Source organism: Salarias fasciatus, chromosome 13 (genome assembly GCF_902148845.1).
Source record: "Salarias fasciatus chromosome 13, fSalaFa1.1, whole genome shotgun sequence".
In the NCBI taxonomy this organism is placed as follows: Eukaryota; Metazoa; Chordata; class Actinopteri; order Blenniiformes; family Blenniidae; genus Salarias; species Salarias fasciatus.
The window spans coordinates 5,115,663-5,142,733 of NC_043757.1; the positions used below are offsets into that span (position 1 = coordinate 5,115,663).

The 27,071-nt window shown below is 46.2% G+C and overlaps 2 protein-coding genes across 3 annotated transcripts in view; both read left to right on the forward strand.

The window, feature by feature from the left end:
- The window catches only part of thada (THADA armadillo repeat containing), a 95,362-nt gene extending 84,878 nt beyond the window's left edge, over nt 1-10,484 (forward strand). Inside the window, exons 38-39 of the mRNA XM_030106145.1 lie at nt 7,494-7,669; nt 8,333-10,484. Coding sequence (XP_029962005.1) covers nt 7,494-7,669; nt 8,333-8,665 — 509 coding nt within the window. The 3' untranslated portion in view covers nt 8,666-10,484. The remainder of the gene's footprint in view (nt 1-7,493; nt 7,670-8,332) is intronic.
- A 1,016-nt stretch (nt 10,485-11,500) lies between these two features.
- On the forward strand, nt 11,501-14,949 carry zfp36l2 (zinc finger protein 36, C3H type-like 2). 2 transcript variants are annotated; one of them, XM_030106147.1, is made up of 2 exons: nt 11,501-11,636; nt 11,802-14,949. In XM_030106147.1, exons 1-2 carry the CDS (start codon nt 11,547-11,549, stop codon nt 12,984-12,986), a joined length of 1,275 nt encoding a protein of 424 aa, XP_029962007.1. In that variant the 5' UTR covers nt 11,501-11,546; the 3' UTR covers nt 12,987-14,949. The 2 variants fall into 2 exon arrangements, with proteins under 2 accessions (XP_029962007.1, XP_029962006.1); XM_030106146.1 differs by having other exon boundaries at nt 11,502-11,636; nt 11,799-14,949.
- The last annotated feature ends 12,122 nt before the right edge of the window (nt 14,950-27,071 follow it).

The following is a 27,071-nucleotide window of genomic DNA, read 5'->3' on the forward strand; positions in this document are numbered from 1 at the left end:
ATGTGAGAAACCAGGAACAAAAAGCTGGAGTAAATAACCCAATTTGTCACCGTTCAGTGGGAGCGACACCGACAGCAGTGCTGCTTTTCTGATGCATTCGTTCATCTCAGTAAACCCAGGTGCAGAGATTAGAAATTGTCTGCATTTAAGTGACCATGAGGTTTGAAGTTTGTCTTTTTACAATATAACCACGAGACACGGAAGTTGATGGACAAAATTCCTAAGTTTGCTAGATGAAATGTTCACGTAATGTCCGTGGTGACGTCTTTCACCAGCGCCGCCAGCAGGAAATACGATGCCCAAGCCTCCCAAACGCTCCAAGGTTTGATTTGAAGATGAAAGAACGACAACAGGGCGACTTGCAAAGGGGGTATTTCATCAAAGGGAGGAAATTCTGCCAATAGGCAGGAACGTTTGCGCACACAGCATGTGATAGCTTTGAATAAATGTCACATTTTCTCTCATCCCAGGAGCAGCGGCAACATTAGCACGTCCTCTGCTTTTAATACGCCTATCATGTTAGCACCGTTTGCCTCATTGTGAAAGTGCTAATGTTAAATAAATGCCTACTGTTGGAGGCCGAATGAGAATCGATTAAACCGCTGATTCGTTAGGCAGAGTTGAATATCGAAATCAGAAAAATCTAATCAATTCCCGTCCCTATCCAGGGGGGACAAACACCGGGGTTTTAGCCCACGGGTCATATGTTTGGCACCCCGGCTGCAGTAGAAGCATAGTTGCCTTGAAAGAGTTTGAGAGAGTGAATTTCTTAACTTTTTTTTTGGAACACAAATCCTGAATCGTACGTTGGAAGGTTTTCACTGCAGGACTGGCTCTGCATGAACTGTGTACTGATGCTGATGGATGGATGCTGAATAATCGCAGCCACAGTTGCTATTCAATTTTTCAGATTCAGTACATTTTTCCAAATAAATGATCATTCAGTCTTGATGATCCTGTCTCCTTGCTTACCAAAAAAGGAGGGACTTCAGGAGTGTGAAGCTGAGCGCATACTTCATGATGTCTGTAAGGCCCCTTCATGGAGGCTCGTGCTTGAAGACAAACGAACAGCTGCACCGTTGTTGTGACAGGTTGATACATTCGGATTAAATCTGCACCTCACACAAGGATTTAGTGAAAGTGATTTATGTTTGGAGCTTTTCTGTGGACAAAAACTGAAGTTTTTTCAAGGCTCCTCCAACTTCCTAACAATGCCAAACACCGCTGTCATCCATCACAGTTGCATATTATTTTCCAGAGCTTTCACACTTCTTTTTGTATGCAAAAGGTCTGTGTTCCTTGATACGAGTTGCAGCCTTTTGCCTGAAGTTGTAAAGAAACTTGAATCCAGCTTCTTGCATAAAACCACTATTAAGATTCACCGTTTTTTAAAGACCAGAATTCACATATGTTGGTCTGTTGTGCTTTGTTTTGTCTCAAAGAAAACTCGCTAATCAAAACAAACTCACCTTTTTTCACACTGAAAATGTCATGAAGAGCTCAATTAAATGTAATATAAGAATATAATGAGAAAGTAAAGATGAAAATGCCGTTCAAGTTATTTGCATCATGTCTTGTTTGGGACTCGGAAGAAGTCAGACTTTGTTGTCACCGGTGAGTTCTTTGAAATGCGGTAAGTACTCAGTTGCTGTGGTCACATCACTTGCATTGTTTATTCTTTCCTGAGAAAATAGACTAGAAACTCCTCCCACCCACCCATCAGTCCGAAGGAAAACAAATGTTTGACAAAGAGCCACAGATTACTGGATATCAGTTGTTTCGTTTCATCCTTTATTGTGAGATGTGCTTGCGGTCGTTGCGCCGTCCGGCTGTACTGGATTTTCGAGCCTCTTGGAGTAATCTCAGCAGTCAGAAGGAATCAAGCCATCAGCTCTGAGCCTCCAGACTGATTAGCTGGTCTGGTCAGTGTGTGGTGTTTCATTGACAGGCAGGCAGGAGGCCTCTGTCAGACCCCCTGTTGAGTATAAACACTGACTGTGTGTTTGATCTTTAACAGCTCTAACCGCTGGCCGGGCTTCAAGACAAATGCTGCTCTTTAGCCGGGCCCGGGCTGCCAGCGACGCTGCCAGACCGCCATTTTTATGCAAATGCATGCTGGTACTTTTGTAGTGGTGTTTCCTGCTGCCGTCGTCGTGCTCGTCGTCGCCGTTCTGCTCTCTGCCTCCCTGCTTCTCGTCAGTCAGCAGAGGAAGTCTGGTCGGGGGCCGTAAAAGTGTGTTTTGATTTGGCACCTCGCTCCCCATCTCGCACCTAATGCTTCCTGAAGTCTCGGCTCCACTGCAGCGTCTGCGGGGTGCAGCGTGTCCGAAGAGGAAGCGGAGATCCTTTCAACCGCGGCTCGGGGAGGCGGTTTGAGTGTTTTGCCGTCCTTGGGTGAAGACAAACAAAAAGTCTCGCCTTCGGGATTTTGAGCCCAATCGGGCTGATGGCAGTCCCGGACTCTTTGGACAAGTGGCCATTTGTTGTGGAATCAAGAGGCACCTGTGGCAGGTGTAGCAGAGAGACCCTCATGGCTCTCCCAACCCCCAGGTGGAGCCCATAGGGGCGTCCAACCCCAATCCCAAAGGAATGAAGTCCCACAGGGACATTGGAGAGTGGAAGCATTTGGGATTTCACTATCCTGTCTGCCAACCGATAACCCCCCCCCCCTTCCACCATTCCACCCACTCCCCCATAACCCTGCCGTCCATAGGACACCTGACACCCCCCTCAGCTGCAGAGGCTCAGATTGGTTTTACTGGAGAGAGAGAAGGTCTCTTCACTGCTGGAAAACTCGCATCCAACGTGACCCAGAACACAGACACAACAAGGCTCCAGAAGTCCACAGACACTCTCATAATACCACCGACTCAGCACTGAGCCATCAGACCCAAGAAAACGTCTGGATGATATCTGGAAGATTGAGGCATTCGCCGCTGTTTGATGCTGGAAAACAGAATCTGAAGTGAAGGAGAACATTATGCTTGCCATGCATCCATCCTTTGTTACCTCTTTATATGCTCCAGGGTCGCATCGCAGGATGCTGAAGCCAATCTCTGCTAACCAAGTACAAAAAAAGAGAACATCTGTTTGAGTTCAAAGCAGCGAAATTAACTGATACCGTAACCAATTCCTTGAGTTTTGTTTTTAACATTAACTTGTCCCACTGAGGCAGAGGAAATGTCATTATTGTGTTTATAATCCGTATCAGGAGGGTGTCGGGTCACGATTCAGATCACACGAAGAGTATTTGCTCAGGATTTTTTTCTGAACAGTAGTACAAACAGATAAATTGAGTGTGAAAACACATTTGTGGATTTTAGCCTGTCGCACCATGCCAGGCCATACAGATATTAACACGACTCTGTGGCAGTTTAGCACGGGTAATGTAGTGTTTCATCCCAGTAGCTTGGTTTCATTGTGTCTCATAGGAGATTATTCAGATTTAATCCATATGTCCACCTGCTTTCAAAGGAAAACTGCTCAGCTTTTAGTGGCTAGAACCTTGTCTCAATTTGTGTAAATTTAGTATTTAAAGAGGTTTGGCATTTAGTGCCTCCTTGATTTTTATTTTTTTAGCATCCGGAACAATTTGACCCAATAAGCCCAACTTACAATCCATCATGTTCCATCTAGAATCAGTGCAGGCCAAATGATCTCTGTTTGTTTTGATAAATCTAATAACTTCATAGAGTGCCCATAATAAATGTCATATTTTACAACAATATTTGCTCCTAAAGATGAACGGTTCCGATCGTGGTGGTCAAAGGTCACCATCGCCTCATATTTTTCCATCATTACTTGATTTCCAATGCAAGAGCGTTTCCAGAAAATATCTTTAGATTAGAAAAAAAAAAGTAAATTTGATGAGACAGTGGGGATCAAAAGCCACTCAGTCTTCAGTTCAGTTTCTCATTAAATAAGTAAAGACGTTAAAGTATAAAGATGAAGTACTGCACACACAGAAATGTCCAATTGGTGCGTCCGGCCTACTGTTTCCACAAGTGGCACAAGGTTAAGTTCTCCCCGTCACTCTCCTGCCCTGCCCAGCTCAAATGTACCGTGTGAGTGCCAGCGGGTCGGGTGTGTGCCAGCGGATGCCGGCGACGGAGCGTTCGCTCACTCGCTGAGTCTCACCCAGGCGCCTGTCCGCCTCCTGCCGAAAACCCCAAACCCATAATGCCACTTGCAGAGAGGAAAAACGCTCCACAGACTTTCAGGACAACACAGAACCTGATTAGGCCATGTAAAAGGCAAAAAAACAAAACAAAAAAAAACATTTAAAACTCGCCAACAGCAGCATGAAAGACAATCCCCTTGAGAAACGGGCCAATTTTGCGCCAAAAGCTCTCGTAGGGAAATCAGGTTAAGCAACGTGTGAAACTCGCCGCAGAAAAGCAGATAAACCGAACGCAGCTAAAATTTCCTATTATGTCTCTTAATGTTGGAGCAGGTGGGGTCGGCGCACTGTAAAAGGCCTGGACTTCAGAGGCGGGGGGCCGTCCCAGAGAGAGGCGGCTTCTTGGTCAAAGAAAGGAATTTGTCACTCAAGCTCTTAAACGCTTAAATCTCCTCTAATACAGTACAATCAGCAGGCTCCGGTGTTCGCAGAGCGGGTCTCCCTCTCCGCTCAGACTTCAGGCTCTGCTCCGATTTTACGCCTCCTCTCTGAAGATGAAAAACAATCCCCGCTCCCAACCCCCTGCATGTGTGTGTGTTTGTGACTGCATGCGTGCTGATGAGGGTCTCCGTACCTCCGCCCCCCCTCCAGCCCCTCTTCCCATAGTGGTTGTGTTTTGGCTAGTGGTTCTCAAAGCCTTTTGAAGTCTCTGGTGTTATCAGGGTGTCAGCTACAGTCAGGACGGTCAAGGTGGGAGAACGACACACACACACACACACACACACGCATTCACACACACAAACCCTGTCAGGTAGTTGCTGCAAGGACAACTGGAGTCGTTAAAGGAAGCATACGTTGTGTTTTCCCTGTGTTTGAAGTGTGTTTCCTTGCACTCACACTTCCTTTCTAACACTGTGAGAGGATGAGCTGGTGGAAGGCCTCGTCCTTCGTACACACGGCAGTAAAACGTCCCCGTCGCCACTCGAACGCTCGTCTGATTTCAAACCAAAATACAGCAAGTGAGACAAAGCTGCCCCTTTACCGACACACGGTTAAAGGGATGTTGGTTGAAAAAACTGAAGTCATGGTGCAATTTAATAATTTATAGATGAAGTCAGTCATTTTCTAAATTCATTTATGTTAAAGATTTTTAGTTTAAATATAGAAACACCAATAGTCTGTGTTTTGAAAGGGAAGAGCATTGATCAAGAAAACTGTTACCCATCCATCCATTCATCCATCTTACACTAAACTCTCATAAACCTCAGTTCACCCTCTACTATATAGTTTGTACGCTGTTCTCAGATGTCCTCCACAGTCACCGGATCTCCATTTATTAGCATAAACCATCGAGACCAGAACATTAAAGAAAGTGTTTTCTTCAGCTCCCATTCAGAATTTGTATTTTCCAATAACTGGAAGACATTATAAATCTCAAAACGTCACTCTCTGGTTTTCCAGTTGGCTCCACATGCAGATGAGTGTGACCATAATGAGACCTGTGTCACATCCAGTTATCAGGAAACGGGTGACTGAGGTTGCCGGGCGCGCACCACATGGACGTTTCGGCCCTGAGGAGGAAGCCTCTGGTTTCCAATCCCAGCCAAATCAGGACATGTCCCTCGTTCAAGAATAGGCCACTTTGTCTTTTTTTGACTAATAGTGCAGAAAGCACACAGGGGGGCTTCAGTGCTGAACTGATTGGCTTTGGACTGTTGTTTTCAGTGAGGATGCCACAACATTAATTTCTCTCATGTGCCGAGGCAATAAGATTTACTCCTTCGTGCGTCTGTGAGAGTGACTGAACGCTCGTGTGCAGAACAGCGTGGGATCAGGGTGGAACACAGTTTGTTGTAGAATATATATAACTAAATGAACGATTATAGCGACAATTTTTGGCAAATGTGCAAAAAAAGTATATTTTTCCTTGTGTTTTCACTGATCCTTTCACACATCTGACACACATACACACACTCACACACTCTGCCACTCCAGAAGTGTCACCAGTTTCTAGAAGAACCCATGAGAACCTCTGCCCTGCTTCAGTATTTTATTTCACATCTGATCTGATAATCCTGCAGCTTTCAAAGGGTTTATTTTCCCCTGACTTTGGACTTGCAGAGACACTTTTTCCTTCGAGAGCGTACAAATTTTATAAACAGGCTTGTGTTGCGCTGTGGAAAGTGATTTATTTATAATTATTCATTTCAGCTTGAGTTTAGTCTGGCTTTTGATGAAATTATTTTCTATTGAGAGCCTCACCGTCACCAGTAATGGTTTTTCCTCGCGGCACTCCCAGTGCTGCGGAAGCTGTACGTGGCTAAAAGATCCACTTTTCTCTGCAGGAATCTCTTTTTACCATGTTTTAATCCCTCACCCCACCCCAGCTACATCTCCTCTCATCGGCTTTTTTCTATAGGTTCGGTACACAGTTTTGCACGTGGGTTGTTTGACATATCAAAGTGTATTTTTCCCCAGCTTTACAAACACATTTTAAATAAATCCACCGACCTTCAATCCTCTAACAGAATGGGCAGTTTTTCTTCCTTCAAATTTAAAAAAAGTTGCTCTTTAGACCAAAGTTTCAAAGCCGTTGATGTACAATTGTGGTTCTGGTGAGCATATTTGAGATATCTGCCTGCATCTAGTGATTATATAATCACTAAGTTTAAAAACAAATGCTTAATAAGAAACCTGTCATTGCATTTAGAATAATACAAGTACTTTATACTTAATCCTAGTTTTTTTAATCAGTGTTGTTCCAGAGTGCATCGTTCACACAGAATCAGAGTCGAGGAAATATTGTAACATGTTTAGTAAGAAGGACGAAGAGACAGTGAACAATGAAGTGATGATTTGTGGCTCTGTGGTGCATTTCGTTGGGAGGAATCTCTTGCTTGGGGAACCACAGTTTGGCCCGTTAAATAAGAGTCGCTCTTGCACAGTTTAACGCGGGCTCTGCCACTTTCCTGGCAGAAGAACTGTTGACACCCGAGTGACACCGCCGCTCTGAAAACTTTAGTTTTCTCTGCTTACCTGAAGACTGTTGCATTGTGGGAATAGTTTTACACTGGAAGTGACTGTAGAACGACTCTGTCCTGATCGGCCATCAACCACCTGTTGCTCGAGGAATAGAGCAGCTCTGATGCTACTGCCGATCTCCGGTTCGATTTCTGTTAATCGTCTTTGTCCCATAAATGATCTACTCAGGTTTATATGAGGAAACGATACGTTGAGCGTTTGAACTCTTTTTACACGCAGTAATGTCACAGATCTGTGGATGATTCGCCTCGTGAGCTGTCGCCCGCCGGCTCTACGTTTTCCCTCGTCCGCTGTCGAATCTCCAGGCTCCTTCCTTGTGTTGCCTCCTCAGGTGTGGCCGGCGCCTCGGTGTGTCCTCCAGCCGCCCTGCTCTCGGGCGTAGAGCTGCTGTGCCGGCTGCTGGGGCTGTGGGGGCAGCCGGCGGCGGGGGTCCTGGCTCTCACGGAGTGGCTGCTGGGGGAGGACGGCGACGACCGCGACGTGTCTGCAGAAGCAGCTCCTGACCTGGTGAATCTCTCTCACAGAACATCCTGAGCAGAAACAGAACACAAATCCTCACCACAATCAAAAATGCAAATGCTGCAAAAATTCAGTCATCTTTTAAGCTGAAAAACACGCTGATCTTCACAGACTCGAACTCACGTACATACAAAAGCAAGAGTCGTGAGAATACAGAATTTTCTTTCAGATGCAGTTTATAAAATGTATGCAGTACCCTCTTTGGCCTCTTTGTGGCAGCAGCGAGTTTTGTTATTGTAAAAATTTCAGCTGTGTGAATCTGCTGCTGCAAATTCAGTTTTTATACAGTCACGAAATCACTTTGGTTCGATCTGGGATGACGAGACTGTCAACTAAACTCAATTTGATGTGAGGTGTGGGTATTGGTCATGTCTGTTTCAGACGTTGTTGTTTTGTGAAAACAAAAAAAAAAAAAAAATCACAATATAATTTCTTTTCAGCACACTGGAACCTTGTAGCTTACAGGATGAGATGACCTGAAATATTTAGGCTTTTATAGAAAATCAAATGCAATTTAAATTGATGGAAAAGACTGTTAACGGGATGTTAAACATCTCTACTTTTACAGAAGAAAACTTTTAAGCTCAGTGTGAATTATGAAAAATGGGTCTTTCTCGTGAAGGTCTGCTGACTCTCGTCTTTTGTGTCCAGGATGAGGAGGACTTCCTCTTTGAGAAGGGGGATCTGAACCTGTGGGCGGAGCCTGGGCAGTGGGTGAACCTGCTGCACGCCCAGCTGACCCCCCTCGTGCAGACGGCCGACCCGGGAGCCGCCGACATGGACCAGGCCCAGCAGATCCGGGCCCGGGCCCAGGCTGAAGCCCTGATTTCCCAGCAGGCCCTGGACGCTCTGCCGGCCCTGCCGCAGTTCTCGTCCACCGTGGATCACGCCCGGCTCACGCTGCGGCGCCACAGGGCCGAGCTGGCTCTGGACCTGATGGACAGGCTGCTGGAGAGGAGACTGCAGACGGGCAGCAATCAATAATGTCTAACAATTCTGAAATAGTTTTTGATGGTGCTGAATAGTTTCTATCCTAAATTATTGATAATGTCCATTATTTCACCCACTATGCCTGCTTTTATCAGGAATCCGCTACAAACCTCCGAAATAAGCATTTGTCCAAAAAATGCTAACATATTTATGTATTTTTACAATATTAGCGACTGTTATTACCTCAAGAAAGGATTTTTTTCTAATGTTACTCCTTAATCTAACAACTTCTTAGATCATCAACAAAATTGGACCTTTTTTTTAATTCAATAGATTATAGAATTTGCAGGCATACATTATGGACTATTGTGACATTATTGGTTGTTCTACACCATGTTTTGGGAATGTTTTAGCCTTTTTTTTTTTTTTTAACTCCGGTCTTTCTTAATTTCCTGAGACTCAGAAGACGATTTCTACATTGTTTTTAATCCCTCAAAAAAAACTGAAAAACTGAACTGTCAGCCACCAGGGGGCGACATTCACTCTCGCAGAGAACACTCGTGGGTGTCTTTTGTACTGAAGTCTTACACGTGTTTGAGACCGCTGCTTTTTAATTACTGACTTTTTATTTTTACCCAGAAATGAAAGCCATCGGATTAAACGGTTTGTTTCCTTTTAATGTCTTCAATTCCATAAAAAGAAGCAGGAAAAATCCCGAGCAGAACGCCCCGTGGACACGATCGGTATCAGCGCCGTATGGGGAGTACAACAATAATTCAGGCTGAGCGGCGCAACACTTGCCACTCTGTTCTCTTATCGGTGCTGGACTTGTCACACGACGAGACCAAAACAGTGTTCGCATTGAGGAGCGTTGCCACTTGGCCACATCCATCCAAGAGGAAGAGGAGGAGGAGGAAGAGGAGGAGGCGGCTTGAACCCCTCGAGAGTTTCCGACGCCGATTTGAGGGCAGCCTTGCGAGTTCAAAGGCCATGAAAACGACGCGTCTGAGAAAGCTGTGACGTGTGCCGTTGACAGAAGGTGTTATTTCCCTGTGATATTTAAATAACTGCTTGGATTCTTCCCACTGGAGAGAGTTTTTATGCTCCCATTTAGTTTTTCCCGGTTATGCAATTAGCAGGAAGGCACAATGGACCACTGTCCTCTCTCTCTCTCTCTGTTTCCACGCTGCCCACTCGTACAGCTGGACCTCTCACTCTCTCTCTCTCTCTTCCCTGGTAGCCATGTTCCCTGTTACAGTAAACCTGACGTAATGTTTTGGAACAGCTTGACTACATCTTCCCCCCACTTTCTCCTTCTCAATAAAAACAGCCGTGTGATGATGGGTCGAGCGGTTTCTGCGGACAAGGACGTGTTCGAGGGATTTCTCAGGATCCTCTCTCACTCCTGTCTGTCCTTCACATTCAAACTATTTATCACAACTCTGCAAAATAGTCCTGGGGCAGCCCTCAAACTAATTTTAGGGTTGGTAGTAGTAGATTCCAGCTTCTTATGTCACTTGTTTTTCCCCGCTTGTTGCTATTTTCCCTTCATTTTCATCCCTCGTTCAGTTCTCTCTTTCCTCTAACCAAACCCCATTCAGAATTTTAGACTCCAGCAAACTAATAAACACTGAGCAGATTTGCTTTCCCAGAATTTTATGGTGATGTGTCTCTTCTTCATTCTCTCTGGTCTGAGGAGTTTATGTTCATGTCATCATCTGAAAGAAAGATGAGATAACTCTGTGACAGAAGGGATATCACTATTTTGAGCTTCCTTAAAGGCAAACTAATAAAGAAAACATCCTTTGAATGTTTGTTTTTCTGTGAGTACAGCTGGTTTTTACTCAGACATACTGAGAAAAGGTTAAAACTTGAGCCTGGTTGTCCTGAGTCCACCTCCTGAAGGCGTCCCTTGCTGTCGCCAGGGGGCGCTTCATTGTTCTCATGCATGCAGTTCCCGTTTTGCTCTCAAGGGGTCAGTGTTGTCCCGCTTTTCCACTTGAAACCACATTCCTGCAGTCAAACCGACTGTGTGCATGTGCGAGTGTGTGTGTGTTGGGGGGGGGGTGAACACGTTATAACTCAGTTTAAGAAAGAAAAACAGTGGGTTTGGGGTTATAATGGCTGTGCTCGCGTTGTGATCTTCCTCTCGGTGGTCGTTGTAAAAGTGGGTCATGTGAGCCGCGAGCAGCGCCTGGTTTTTCCATGTGGATTATGCAACCAGCGGCGTCTAAAAAGCTGTCCATGTGCGCCCTGTCCGGGCCGCTCTCCGCTCATACCTGCGGTCTCAGTCCGTCCACAGAGGCGAGGAGAGGCGCACTTTGTTCCATTACAAACTCCCGGAACGGCGGCGGCGGCGCTGCGGGGCGCTGGTTCGAATCCGCTCCGTGATAAGTTTCAGTACCTTCAAACTCCAGATATTCTGAGGGAAGAAAGCCAGAAAAGAGAAAGAAAGAAAAGAAAACAACTTCCACTAAATTATGTTTGTGTGATTAAAAGGAGAGAGAAAAGAAGGGGTGGCGGTGAAGGGGAGGCCCGGGTTGGGTTTCAAGGCGTGGTGTCGAAGAATAGGCGGCCAACCGGTGAATGGAAGTTTTTTCTTTTTTTTTCACGGAGAGGAGGGGAGGAGGCGGCGGCTCCTCGCAAAACTTTGCACCGGCTTGAGCTCGCCCCTCCCCGGCCACGGCGCGGCATTTATACCCACGGAGAGCCGCCGGAGCTCACAGTGAAGCTCTCAGGCTCAGCGCTTCAAGAGGGGAGGAAATACACAAAAAATACCAGCAGCACAAACCTATCACCCCCTCCTCCTCTTTTTTCCCTTTTTCTTTTCGCGGACTTAAAAACTCTTTGAAGGAACTTTTTGGGAAACTTTTTCCACAACCAAAACCAGTCGTGGCACAGACTCGTCGCCTGCAGGGATCCGGCTCGGTCCTCCATGAAAGAGGGAGTGCGGCAGCAAACTTGGGGAAAAGAGATGTCAGCCACCGTCTTGTCCGCGCTCTACGACATGGACATGCTTTATAAGGTGAATATCACGTTTTTCCTTCACTTCGTGTTCTGCATTTTGTTGTGGAGCTGCAGTAACTCCTGCGGACGCTGCAACAAGTTGCACGAATTCAACTTTTTTTTTTTTTTTTTTGAGTTGCATATCTAATCTGAGTGTTTTTTCCTTTTCTTTTCCCTCCAGCAGGATAAAAGCATGAACATCAACGCCCTCCACATCAACAGCATGCTGGATAAGAAGGCGGTGGGCGCTCCGGTCACGACCCCGGGCTCCGGCGGCTCCTTCACGCCGGGATTTTTCCGCAGGAACTCCACCAGCAACGTGGAGGCCATGAACAACGGCAACAAGTACTCGCTGAGCTCGTACGGCGGCCTGAAGGAGAGCACGCCGGGCGGCGGCGGCAGCGCGGCCGCCACGGCCCTCATGAACAAGGAGAACAAGTTCCGCGACCGCGCGTACAGCGAGAGCGGCGAGCGGGGCGTGCTGCAGCAGAAGCCCGGCTCGCAGATCAACTCCACCCGCTACAAGACGGAGCTGTGCCGGCCCTTCGAGGAGAACGGCTCCTGCAAGTACGGGGAGAAGTGTCAGTTCGCCCACGGCTACCACGAGCTGCGGAGCTTGTCCCGCCACCCCAAGTACAAGACGGAGCCGTGCCGCACCTTCCACACCATCGGCTTCTGCCCCTACGGCCCCCGCTGTCACTTTATCCACAACGCCGACGAGCGGCGGCCCGCCCCGCCGGCCAACGCCAACGTGCAGGCGGGCGAGCCGCGGTCGGCCCGGGAGCTGTGCGGCTACGGCCAGAGGGACGTCCTGCCGCCGCAGCAGCTCGGCTACACCCAGCGGGACAGACCAAAGCTCCACCACAGCCTCAGCTTCTCCGGCTTCTCCACCCACCACGGCCTGGAGTCCCCCCTGCTGGACAGCCCCACGTCCCGGACCCCGCCGCCCCCCACCAGCGCCTCCGCCTCCTCCGGCTTCTACGACGACGTGCTGTCCCCCAGCATCCACAGTGCCTTCTCCTTCCCCGGGCAGGACCTGAAAGCCCTGCTGGCGCCCCTGGCCGTGCACACCCCCAGCGGCTACGCCGGCAGCCACTCCGCCGGCGCCTTCTACGGGAACATGCAGAGCAGCGCGTGTCCGTCCTCCCCCCCCGCCTACAACATGAGCCACCTGCAGGCGCTGCGCCGCCTCAGCGAGTCGCCGGTGTTCGAGCCTCCTCCCAGCCCGCCGGACTCGCTCTCTGACCGGGAGAGCTATGCGAGCGGGTCCCTCAGCTCTTCCGGGAGCCTCAGCGGCTCCGAGTCCCCGAGTCTGGACGCTGGAAGACGTTTGCCAATCTTCAGCAGGCTGTCGATTTCAGATGACTAAGTTTTTTTTTTTTAATCTTCTTCTCTTGATTTTTTTTGTTATAATTATTATTTTTCATACGGATTATGGACGAGTCAGGCGGGAGGGGGCGGTGGGTGTTGAGGGGGGGCTGAGGGGAGGTCGAGGCAGACTGTCCAGCAGAGGATCTCCTCCCGAAGCCCCCTCTTCCTCCTCCTCTTCATCTCGGCAGCATCCACTCCTGCTGAAGTGCCTTCGAGCAGGACTTTGAATCCCTACCAGCTCCAGGGGGCGAGACCCCCCTCTGAGAGGGGAGTCTCCCCCCAACAGGGATCAATCAGTCAAAGTGTCCTTGACCTGGCATTAGTGTAGTATTCTTCTTTCTTTTTTTGTGTAATATAGCTGTATTAAACCTTAGATAGCAAACAGAAGGCATTCCATCAGTGCCTTGCCCAAGGGCTCATGGCAGCCCCCTTCTCCATTTCTTTCTTTCTTCTTTTTTGCCACACTTCTTTCCTGGGATTAGATGTTTGTGTAACATGACTTGACAAGAAGAAGAGACTGTAAGCGGTGTCAGATTTCCTCCCATCCTGCCAAGAATATGCCTTGACTTAAAGTAACATGTTTTTTTTTTTTCAAATCCAAGTGTTTTTCTTCTTCAACTTCCATTCCAGACTCTCCTCCTCCTCCTCCTCCTCCCCTCCTCTTCTCTTCCTCTCCTCCCTTAGTGCCACCCAGTGGTCGCCTCGGTTCAGTTTGTTGCTTGGTTAAAGAAAAAGCACTCTTGAGTTGGTTTGTTTGGGGAAATCACTGCTGATGGTTGAGTATATTTTTTTAGCTGTTTTTTTTTTTTTTTTTTTGTTTCTCTCGAGTGATTCACATAGCAGTGCGTAACTGGCTATGGACTATTTAACTTATTTATTATCTTGTGAAAAAAAAGTATAGGCTACATTGGTAATTTGTGTCCATACTGTATTTATCAAGTATGATGAAGCAATAGATCTATATTCTTTTATGTTTAAATTATGATTGCCATTATTAATCTGCATAAAGTGGAGTGTATGTTCTTTTCACAGTAATATATATATTTTGTTTTTTTTCTCCTTTTTTTGTAACTTCACTTGGTTATTTTTATTGTAAATGAGTAAAAAAAAATCTTAATTTAAGAGAAACGTATGTGATATTTATTTCATTAATTTTGTTTCCTTGTTTACGTTTATTAAAAAAAAGTTTGCGTGATTGCTGTTTGCTCTTGAGGTTGTGTGTCAGTGCTGTAGAAGGCTTTTTTTTTTTTTTTTTTTTTTTTCGGTTTTTCCCCTCTGGAGGATCCCTTTTTTCTTTTTTTTTTTAGATGTTTCTGTAGAATGTATACACGATGTGGTTGTACAGACCGTCCAAACCTTACTTCTTTTTGTTGATCTAGATCGGTGACAAAGAACCCAAGTCGATAAATTAACCAAAAAGTATTTTTTTTCCTCTTTATTTTTGTTTTTCTCTGTTTGCACGAGGTCACACTGTGATTCCAGCCACGTGCTAAAGAATGTAGCAATCCCTTGTGCCCCAGTATTATTGTGTAGTGCCTATGGGGCTCACCATCTTGACATGCCTTAAAATTAACCAAATAAAGTATTTTTCCTACATGGCATCTTTTTATACAGGTTGAACTGAATGTAGTGTTTGATTTTTTTTTTTTTTTTTAAGGTTGTTACCACTCAGACAACAGAAAACAACCGTAATCTTTCTCTAAATCCCCATTCCTTTTTTCTTTTTATTTTTTTTTTTTTTGGGTTATTGAAATCTAGTCTTGAGAGTTTTTGCTGGAGGGAAGTGGATGAACATGTTTGGTTTGTACATAGTAGGTACAGGGGGAAGCGCACTATGTACTTTTGACTACTTTATCAGAAGTAAAGCTTTTTGAATGTAACAAAAGAGGATTAAAAGAAAAAGACAAAAAAAAAAAACGGACAAAAAGACAACGAGAGTTGTAATATTTTTTTTCGGGGAGTCAGTTCACTACAAATTGAGTGTGAGACTGTTAACTTTGTACTGTACATTTTTGTAGTTCTCCCAATAAAAAAGAAAAAGTCATTTTGAAAAAAAACTAAACGACTGCAGACTCTTTGACTTCTTGAAACCGTCGTGACGTAATGAAAAACGTGAGGCTTGTTTTTCTGCTGTGGTGGAAGCATGAAGCCTGAGGGCAGAAGGAAGGGGGGGGGGGGGGGGTGGGGTGGGGGGGGGGGGGGTGGTAAAGCAGAGCCCGAACTGCCCCTTGACACCACTTGGCCGGCGAGGCTTTGTTGGCAGGAGACAGTTGAAGCCGCTGAAGAAGGCCTCCTGCTCTGAAGCGTGGGGTCGGAGTCGACACAGAAACCCACAGGCCTGAAAGAAAAAGCCGCACGTAACGTTACATAACGCCTGATTTGGGGCATTAAGCTGCCGGAGCGCTACCTCCGCTCTGGAATGAAGTCTGGAATTCTGAAATGGGAAACTGTTCAGGAGCGACGGGAACAGGCTGGACGTTTGCCACATGGATAAGATTTTAATCTTTTAATAAGTTGGGCATTACGGTGGTTTTATATTCTGATACACGCCCGAGCTCCTCATCCTCAGATCCTAATTCTCTTTAACGGTAACTCAGATCCCGGAGCAGGAGTTCAAACACGACCGGCACAGAGGGACTGCGGATCTGATGTGTATTTTAATTTACAGCGACTCGCCTCGTAGGCTGAGACAGAAACAGTTGAATCATAAACCAGATGGAGAGTGTTCCTCTGAATTTAACCCATCTTGCTCATACCGAAAAGCTGCCCAGGTTTAGCTGCCTTGCTTGTGGGCACACAGGGAGGATTTCTCTTTCTACACTCTGATCTCTTCCTCGTGCACGGAGACGAGGCCCTCCGGTCCCGAGCGTCTCCGAACTCCTGCGAAATGTAAATAGTGTGTTGTGTTGATCAGGAGCATCTGTGTGTCTGCAGCTGGAGGAGGAGATGGAAGTTTCAGACGGCGGGAATCTATCTGGAGACGGGGGTGGCAGGGGGAAAAACAGACAGGATAAGACAGAATAAGAACCAGACAATCCCACAACAGACTTAAATACAGTGGAGAGACTAATCGGGGCTTTATTCCCCTGGAGGACGGGCCAGGTGCACCCAGATGTGCAGAAGCGTCAACCTGTCCCGAGCCTGGATCCTGTCCACTTGTTGTCTCATCCTGGTCCTGGTCCTGCTCGTTGCGATGTGTGCTCATAGGACGGAAACGCTGAGAACCAGCCGTGGCCTTCCAGGACCACGTCTGAACACATCTGCTTTACAGGAACTGCTGACTCTTTATCGGTTTATCACGACTGACGGAACCTTTCTGTCGTCTCAGGGTCCATTTGTACCTCGGACTGTTTAATGTGAAGTCTTTGGCTCATGGTCAGAGGAATACACACATTGCCTGATGTTGTTTTACCTTCAGAGTTCTTGAATGTTTTGCTGAAGACAGAGTTAATGTCGGTTCTTTAGTTTCTATAGAAAATGGAGTGATTATCTCAGAGGGAATTATGATGGTGTCATGGAAGGTAGAACAGGTTTGAAGTTGTTCTATTAATGGTGTAACCAAAACCACCTGAGATCTCTGAGTATGTCTTACTGATGTAACCCGGACAGTGTTTAAAGGTTATTTTATTGATCTGAGCAGAAACACAGACGTTTTTCCAGTGCGTGCAATATTTATGATGAAAATAAAAGTCAAAAATGATCGATGCTTGTTCTCATTTCTCCAGGCAGTATGAGGAGTTGAACTGGAGTTGGTGTTCAGCCTCAGAAGACCTTTTGTTCCATGAATGCTTGACTATCCAGCCTACCTGATGAAGCTGTGTGGATAAAGGTAAAAGCATCCACAAAGAGATATGATCAAGTGCAGTTTATCTGATTTAATGTTCTGAGATGACGATGAGCTCATGTTTGTAAGGTAAAGGGTGAGAGAAGAGATTTTCCTCTTGTGTCTTGAAAATAACTTCATAAAATTGCGTTGAATCTTTTAGTTTGGTCAAAGTCTTTACATAACAAGAATCTTTTTCTAAACTTAACCAAGCCCAGTCAAGTGGTGAACAGTTGTCAGAATAGCCATGATGAGTAAAGTCCTGCACCTTTTAGATAAATATTTCTTCTCTACTGCAGCAGTCAGAGACAATCCTGGAATAAATGTGCTCAGATTCGATGTCGTAAATGGAAATAATCAACTCTGTGTCCTCACAGCTGGAACCTGGAGCGACTGCTGCCCGCTGAGCGAGTGTGTGACATTTTCATGTGACTGACCTGAAACGTTGGAGTGACCTGCAGGTTGAATGAGGATGTTTCAGCCATCAATCAGCTCATAACTGATTAACTGCGCAGCTGTAAATGCTCCTCTGCTATCAGTCACCTGGGCAGGTAAAACCAGGACAGCGGTGAATGTTTAGCCACTCTCCGGCCTGAATAGAGATGAAACACATCCCTGTCCCAATCAACAAGCTGCTGGTGGAGTAAACGCACCACCGAAGGGCGAAACAGAGGTTTTTTTTTTTTTTTTTTTTTTTTCCATTCTCTGGTCATCTACAGTAAATGCATCATTACACGCTCAGTGATTTCAAACCCTTTGTTTGCACGTGTTACTGAATCTGGTGCCTGGAGGGAATTGTTTGATTAATTTTTTTTCAATGACAGGACATAAATCAGAGCTATTCGCTCCAGACAGTGTCAAGTGATCCGAACTGTTTTAAAAACTTTTTAATCTGAATTGGGAACAGCTAATTAGAGCCGTTCAGCTTTATTTCCATTCCTGGGAATAGAAAGCGCAGCGCCAGAGATGATCAGAATTAATGCTGTCAGTTTATATATTTCCCCCTGTCATATACAGAAAACGACAAAATCTCATCCTCAGCCTGAGGGGCATTTAAACTGCCGGACCTGCTTCATCTGTGAATATTTATTGAAATTAAAGTAAAGTGTGTGGCTGTAATTATTCAGGAAGTTTGTGACCAGCAGCACTTTGTTTCAGTCTTTATCTCTGAGGGAGCTGTGACTCAGATTCATCCACCTTCTGCACCATTTTATCCAGCAGATCAGTTCTCGAACGAGATGTTCCGCTTGTTAAATCCACGTGTTTCAAAACCTTTATTGACCAAGTGACCTTAAATAGTCTTTTCCTTCAAAACACAAAATCATATAATGCACGATTTACAGGAATCCACTAAAGAATGTTTCCAAAACAGAGACTTTCTAAAACAGAAGTGGTGAAATATTGGTGATTTTGGTTTTTTTAGGATGCTTTTAAACATGTTTAATTTCTAGGTGTGTTTAAATGAGAGTGTTTAAACATGTCGATAACATTATGAGGTGTAGTATTTCAATGAATGTCTGAAAAATAGCTGAATTCAGCCCAGGCGTTATTTTTCCAGCCTGACCGTTGAAGAACCCGTTTCTTTATTTGATTGGACGTGAGGCAGTTTAAAGCCCAGGTTTATTTCTTGACAGTCACACTCGCCCTGGCCTACATTCTGGTGTCTCGCTGCCGCCTTTCAAAGCGGGAACGATTCTTGTGCGGCGTTATCGGCGGCAGCAAAGACATTAAGAAAATAAAAGGCCTCGGGAGTCATGTGGTGCCCGGAGTTCACGCCAAGATAAGGCGCGCCGATAAGGGCCTCTGCAAATATTTACTGTGTCCTCAGGATTTCATAATGAAGTGTTTATCAGAGCAGAGCCAAAGAGCCGCACAATGCGGCGGGGCGCTGCCAAGTAGGATCCGCATACCTGTGACTCAGTGTGTGGGAACGCAGTGTGTGAGACTTAAGTGTGTCAATCAACAAACCTGCGTTCTAATCCCCGAGCGGACTGCGATCTGCTGTTCCTGAGCGAGATGAGCACTCTCCTCAGAGGATGTGCGCGGCGCGGCGTTTGGGTGCGAGCACGCCGAGGGGGTCTCTGCCGGTTAATGGGGTCTGGGAGCCGCTACAATGAAAGGAAACGCTCTCTGACTTGTGATTAGGGCAGGAAGAGTCCCGCTTCCTGGCCGACACCCATTTCCACCTCTTCTTCGTCCTGCTGTTTTTCCTCCTCCTCCGGCTTCCTCTCTCCTCTGTAGTGGCGGCCGACAGATTCTAGAAGTTACTATTTGTGTTCTACCACCGCTCTGGGAAGCCCGCCGCTTGTCCTGGTATTGTTTTGGTGTGCTGGGCCCAGACCCGGGGGTCAAGTGGTGAATAGCTTATGGCTTTTTGGACTGTGCAGGAGAATATATGGGAGCCAGATGGGAGGACGTTTACGGAGGTTGTTAATCACTTCTCTGTCACAAACCTCCAATTAGACTCCCATAACGCTTCCATTTCTTCCCATTCTCCCTCTCAGATCTGTTGATTTAGTTGCGAAAGCAGGAGATCAAACAAAAATGTACAATTTTTAATGAGCTGTAATTGTTGCTTGGAGCTGAAGTGAAAGTAAACCATTTATCATGGTGGCAGCGGGGGGGTCGGGGGGGGAGGGGGGGGGGGGGGGGTGGAGTACCGCCATGATCCCTTCAGGCACCGGCGCTCTGACTCACACTGAGGTGATAAATCAAACCTCGAAAGTCCCCTCAGTAGGTGTACCTGTGCTTGTCACCTTTATGTGACCCTGTTCCTGCTGCTCAGTGAAACAATGTGTGTGTGTGTGTGTGTGTGTGTGTGTGTTTATGTGAAACCGGCTCGAAGCTCCACCCGACTGGCACAACAGGCGGAGAACAGCTGTCAGACTTTCGAGAAGCAATTAAAGCAACAAGAACACTTGGCGTGAGGATATCGCCCATTATTCTGCGTCCAGTCCGAGTCCGAGTGTCCTGAACTCAGGGAGGTGTGTTCGCACTGGCATCAAATCAACTCTATACTGAACACAGATCAGCCGTAAGATTACAACCACCCACACGTGAAGTGACGGACTGATCACATCTCCATCACGACACCTGCAATAGCGGACAGGATGCATCAGGTTCATATGAATCCAGGAAGGAGGAATCTTTACAGCACTTAAAGGAGGTCGACTTGATTCGGTCATGTGTCTTGGAGGACACCCGATCTCCCCCTCCCTACTCACACACGTACACGCACACGCACACGCACACGCACACGCACACACACACGCACACGCTCACGCACACACACACACACACACACACACACACACACACACACACACACACACTTTTTTAACTGCCGTCAATCGTCTGACCAGTCTCCCTAATCTAGTGGCATCAGACATTTGGACTCTGATGGAAAATATTCATGCTTGGCAAAACAAAAAGCAGAAGAAGAAAGAAACTAAAATGTAAATACTGACATTGTAAGAGGGTTAGCGTTCCCGTGTTCGCTCTCCCTCCATCGCACGCCGGCCTGTAAATATTTACCCAGCATCCTGTGAGAGGCCCGAGTGTTTACTGCTCACGGCTCCACGCGCCCGAGCTGCTTCTCTTGGCCCTGGAGCTGCTGCGCGTGTCGGATGAGCTACTTCCCTCGGCATGCTAACACCGGCTAACTCGGACGCCACCACACACCAGCCCACCGGTCTGCAGAGCCAAACTTCCCCTTTCTTTGAGTGTGGGAAACATGTCTTCTTTATTGTTCCCAATGCAAATAATGCAGAGGGTGTAAATACGAGTCGAGGCCCTGCAGAGGAGTTCTTTGTTGTGGGTGGAGACGTCTCCGGAGCGGTGCGGCCCGGCCTCGCTGCGTGGGCGAAGGTTCCTCTGTTGGCTCACAGACATACTAACCTGGACTTGCTCTATTTCTGTCTTTGGCTGCTGCACTTCAGAGGGAAGCTCTTTAATCATCGACAGAAACCAGGTTAAACCTACAACAGAGATGACAGCTGCTGGCAGGGCAGAAAAACCCTCCGTGCATGTGAAAACTTTGACCTCTATACATGTACGTGTAACTCAGGTGTCACTGAAAAGAATACATTTTTTAAAATGCTTCAGCTGTAGATTAAACTTACTGACAGGGAATGCAGGCCTTTGATGTTTTCTAAGTAAAAATCCATTTAGATGTGGAATATTTATGGATAATTCTGCTTGAAAACTGTTTGACCACCAACTTCCATCGCGGAGCTCGGCGAGGGCGGAGGATCTGTGCTGCTGGCGTCATTCGCCGGGCTCCAGCAGGCCGACGTTAAGGCTGTGTGAAAGTCCGGAGGTGAAAAAGGAAGAGACGGAGGGCAGGCGTCAAAATCTCAGGCCCGAGTGTTTGAGAGACGCAGCTGTAAAATGTAACATGTCCCAGCTAGCTCAGTAAGGAGCTTTACTTAGAGCAGGCGTGGGCTCTGGACATGTGATGGGAGAGCTGAGGGATCTGTGTGTGTGTGTGTGTGTGTGTGTGTGTGTGTGTGTGTGTGTGTGCTTTTACGTTTCTTGTATTCCCCCTTTCTGACCAATGGCGTTGAAGAAAGAGAGCCACACATGAGCTCTGGCCTGCGATGAATGAAGCTTAACGGTCAAGCCTCGCGGTCTGAGTCTCCCTCCTCACAGGAGAAGGGAGTCAAATTATGGCGTATGGCAATAAGTGGGTAGATTGACATGAAAATATTTGATGGGGGTGTTTATTTGGAGAGGATCTTGGCAGCGGGTTTGTCCCTGACTTCTTTCGTTACTGCCTTATTACTCAGTAAACACTTTGCAGGGAGGAAGAGAGTCCCTGAGGTCGGCGCGAGCGGGCCTGAGTGAGTCCGCCGTGGACGTCCACGCTGCCGCGCCGGCTAATTACATACAATCATCCTCAATGTTTATACTGTACAAATAGCAGAACTGTGCTGACTGAGTGCCTGTGTGGGACGCTGTGAATGAGCGTGGCGGCTCAGATTGTCATGCAGCGGGACAGGAGGCCTGCTATCGCTCTTTGTGACCGCACCGCACTGTAAAGAAACATAAAGACCTGCTGTAGGATGCAGTCTTCAGGCTTTATGGGCTGCACATATAGCACAGAGGCCACTGCAGGGAAGTGTGCTACAGTCATTATGTCAGTGTTTCCCACAGGATTTGACCCTGGACCGTCTTGGATTAAACACAATCTGACCTCGACCACACGTCTCTCTTCATGCCTCTCATTGCATGTATGCATAGATAACAGAGCTAACTTGAAGATATGCTAAAGCTTCTTGATCTCCCTGACCAGTGTTGCCAGGTTGGTTGAGTTTCTGCCCAGTTTGTTGTTCCTTTTGAGCACGTTCGTCAGGCTTTCCACAACATTAGGCTAAGTTTACCATGACGTGACACAGTCACATTTTAAAATGTAATGGAGTTATTAATTACTCCGGTCAGCTCTTGATATTCTCTCTGATGCTTTTTCTGACTCATGCTTGAATGCGCGCTGTGTTTGGTGTCGCTGTATGACTCTCATTTTGGCATTTCCATGCTAATTAGTGCCTGCTGTGTCACTTCCTGCCCGTGCTTGTGTTTAATGAGAGGCTGTTTCATTGTTCTCGGATTAAACAAATGACTCTTGGACCAAATTCACATGTCTGAGCTGTGTTGTGGAGCATCGGCGCATCAATCCAACACATCTGGCCCATTCAGAAAAAGGATTATCACAGATCGTTGTATAAGTGCCCGGAGGTAACCGATTTTATTTGCTCACTATAATAAAACTCCTCACGGTTGCGGGCCTCTGCCAATCTCTGACATGGAAAGAAATAAAAAGAATTATTGTGTGCGTTCTGGCAAAATCTTATGATCTTTTCATGTGAGTCATTTTATGTAAAAAAAAAACAAACAAACAAGAAAAACAAACTGTTCTTCATTCTAATGCAAAGTAGGATTCAGATGTGAGGTTTAATATTCGTGAAAAGAAGATGGCTGTGACTGTCACAGTGGTTTTTGACCATTAAAACTGAAGCAGTTCATCTTTGTGCACCAGAAAAACAGTCCGTGACTCCAGTTCCTTCTAACTTCATGAGTTCATAACAAACTTCATTTCCACTCAGGTAGGAGGTAGACTTATTGCGCAGAAATCATTTGCATAAATGGAAACATTTAAAGACAGAGGAACAAAGACATAAACAGGCTAAACTTTTTTAAAATGCCAATATAGATGTTGTTTAATGTCCTGAAAGCCAAATAAATGCAATTAAGGCACAATGAAAGGTTCACACTTTGAGTCATTTTCTACTCATTTCGCACAAGTTGCCTCATGTTTCCTCAGTTGTGTTGACATCAAGTCTTTGTACTTTTATTAAATTCCAAACAGTCTTATGCATGTATCATAACTCTGGATCTTTATTGAAGTCATCTGCCTCATTTCCTGCAGGCATTCATGTTGCTCTACGGTCTTTTTGTGCGCAGATGTTCCGCCTCATTTACATTGCATAAGCCTGTATGAATACATTACCGGAGGTAAACAGCCATGAAATAATAAAGAAAAGAAACTGAGAGTTCAGAGTGCCTTTGAGGTGTGACCTGCATCTGGAAGAAAGTAACGGCGGGGGTCAGGGGTCGCCTGGTCCGGATGTGGTGGCAGAGTGTGTGTGTGTGTGTGTGTGTGTGTATGTGTGCACAGAGGAGGAGGGGCGTGGGTTCGAGCGTCTCGGTCCAGTTGCAGTGCTCTCGCTCACGTCCATATTTCATATCTGCGGCTTTCAAACAAAAGCCGTATGTTGATACAATCTGCCGGCCGGCCAGAGGAAATGAGCGTTTGTGTGCTCACTAATGATGTTTCTGTTTCTCTTTCTAACGTGATCCAGTTCTTTCCACTGAGCCCATTAGATCGCCGAGCCTCATTCCTCAGCGTGACCACACATGTTCTCCTTCCATCCCACCCCGGCGCTCATGTACATTGTGGCATCAGGTCATCCAGGGGCATCGGCTGGACCGCGCTCGTGAGGTTATCCCACACTGAAAAACTGATTTCCAGAGATTCCTCCGTGCTTATTATTTTTCAATTTATCTTCTCTGGTGCTTTTTAATGGCTTCCTGAAAGCGTCCATCAGTCAGTTTTCTTTGCTGGTGGTTGTCGAGCTTTGCCTGTTGGGATTTGTCAAAACATTTCAGTGAAGCAAAACACTGATCACACACAAGCTGACACACACAAAAGTGGGAAGAGTTGTCTGCTCCAGATTCTAAAAAGGTGTCTTGTGATAGTTTCTCTGAAGTCTTTATTTGTCCCTCCTGTAATCTTTAATGGACTCTGACAGGATTTGTGCGCCTCAGTTTGAGACCCACTTTTGTCATACCATGCAGACAAACGCTAAGAGACAAACGTCACACAATCACTCTCGTGCAATTCAGGCCCTGTTTACGCGACAATGTCTTCAAGTGAAAACAAAAAACCTTAGTAGTGTTTTTGGGGTCTGTTTACATGACAGTGGCGCCCAGAGCCTCTAAAAAAAACAACTTTATCGACACAGCTCCCAAAATGGATTTTTTGGGGAAAACCTAAACTTCATCTCCGTGTAAACAGAGCTTTTCTGAAATGTTGCTGCTGTGCATACGCACCACAGCTCAGTAGATGGATAATAAGGATATCATGACTCTCAGTCCACATTCTCCTGGACTTGCCAGTCACCTGTGATGGTTGCCTGGCCCATGTGAATGTCTGTGTGCTCCCGTTGTTAATATTTAGAATGTGTTGTTTTCATGAGTTGTTTTGTCGTCACTTTCTACGCTGATGATGAACACCTATGTCCTCCATACGTCCTGTTTCCTCACCATCCGCTCTAATCTCCTTCCGAAGCACCACGTCTCACAGAGACGACAGTCCTGGAGGGAAAACTCAGACCCCGCCCCCCTCCCGGCGATCGTCCGTCCGTCTGTCTGCCCGCAGGACGACGCAGGTCGTGGAGCTGCAGCCGGCCGCCCTCCTGCTCCTCCCATCAATGCCTCCTTTAAGGGTCAGTGGAGCAGAGCTGCAGCACAGACCACCTTTATCCACCCCTCTCAGGACACTCATTCATACTGCAGAGAGGGGCAACACACACAGACACACACACACACTGACACACACACACACTGACACACACACACTGAGCAAAGCCTGTATGTGTATGTACTTGCTTACTCAAACACCACCGGGGAGCGAGAAAACACACCTCCTGCTCTCATTTGCACTCTGCATATGTGCATATGTGTGTGTTTTGAATCTGGATCCATGCACATATGCACACACACAAACACACACACCTCTGTTTACTGTAAATAAGGATAGGTTTCATTTTTATAAACAAGCGTGTTTATTTGAATGATTAATCTCAAACCCTTGCTTGTGTGCAGCCATGTATTTTATTTTATTTTATTTTTTTTATTCTTCTCGGCGCTGTTCCTTGGCGGTGACCAACAAACGCGGCTCGCTCTCTCTGTTGAGGTTCGCCCGGCAATAGCCTGATTCCTGCACGCTCCATTGCACTCTAATAACACAGAAACTTGTATTGAGGAGTTGAGTCATAACCACTGCAGCACCACCTGACACTGGGACATTTATTTGTACTGGATACACACAGACAGCGACACACTAACTCACACACTCACACACTCACACACACACACACACGGCTCTGTTGTTACTTTACTAACAGGAGTAACCTAAATAATCTTATTTAAAGCGTTGAGTCACCTTATAAACACACAGCCAGAGTGACCTGAAATCACCCGGAGTCCAAACACAACACAGAAAAAAAGTCGTCAAAAAAGTGAATTGACTTCTATTTTTTTAATATCACTGAGATCATGAATTGCACTTTTTGCTTCACATGACACTGATTGGCTGAAACAGGACGAGTTGTCCCTGACAACAACAACTTTTATAAATTGAATTCTGACCTAAACTGGAAACCGGTGCCGCCTGATTAGCCAGTTCAGATGTGCTGCGACAAATTTTGTCATGTTGTAAAGCTGTCCGACAGCAATAATCAGCATAATGACAGATGGTGAGTCATTAGGCCGGCAGCGTTTGGACTGACTGACCCAAATCGCAATCTGCCTGCTGCATTCCCGAACCCTGTGTCACCATATCGGCGCTTCACCCGGCCCGGCCCCTTATGCAACGTTCAGTACCAGGACAAACTGCTTGGGAAAGTCCGTAACCCCGTTCACTGAACGAGAGGGCCTGGATGGCGTCAGGAGCATCTCATCAGAGACAAACCAGAGAGAGGACCCTGATGGCGCCTCTTCTCTCTTATTTATTAGGATTTATAATGTCTGATCTGAATTTTCAGCTCTCTTAAACTGCAGCCTTGTTTCCAGCAACCGGTGATGATTCAGCCTGTCCACATGTCATGATGGGATGTTACAAAAAAACAAAGGTGTTAAATGTGTGTTTTAAATAAAAATGTGCCCCAGCGTCGCCTGGTGTCAGTGCTCAGTGATTCCCAGCAGAAGACATGCTGTTTTCACTTAGAAGTCTTTGTTGCTGCTTCATGTCGAGAGAAGAAAATGAAATACATTTGTAAAAAAAAAAAAAAAAAAAAAAAAAAAAGTCTCCAAATCTGAGTGATATTGGGCTCAGTTAGAAAATGTTAAGTATGTCCTGATGCAGTCTTGTTAGGTCAGTCTGACCTTAAACTTCAGCCAAAACCTAATGGAGTCATGATGCAGTCTACATTTTTGAAGAATTATGAAGAGATTCCCTTTAGGCGTTCCCGAGATATTCCCCTCAGGAGAGGGAGGAAAAACTTTCCACTGTACTGTACGACCTTTGACCCTTCCTTTGCCAAATCCTGCCCACTTCAACTCCTTTTTGCCAAACCTGAAAGTTCTCCTTAATTAACCTTCGACTGTTGTTTTGTCAGATGTGACGGCGTCCTGGGGCTCACCTGAACATTTGCTCTGGTTTTTGAGTCATTTCCTGAAAGCTTTCCAAAGATATTACATAAAAATGGGAGAAACATGAGGTTACACTGGCAACACGGAGTCTCCTAAAGTGGTTCCAGAGCAAGACTTTATTCATTTTGGATTTATTCTTCTACCTGATGAGAAGAGTCCTAGGCAACCCCCCTTTTTTTTTTTTTGTTTTGTTGCACAGTGTAAGCAATGTTTGGACAATTGCTGTTTGGGTCGGCTGCAGTGAAATGTAGATTCCAGCTGGAGGCATTGCCAACCGTTTATTACCGGCTCAATATTGATAAAAGAGAACATCAGACCCTCTGTGGCTCA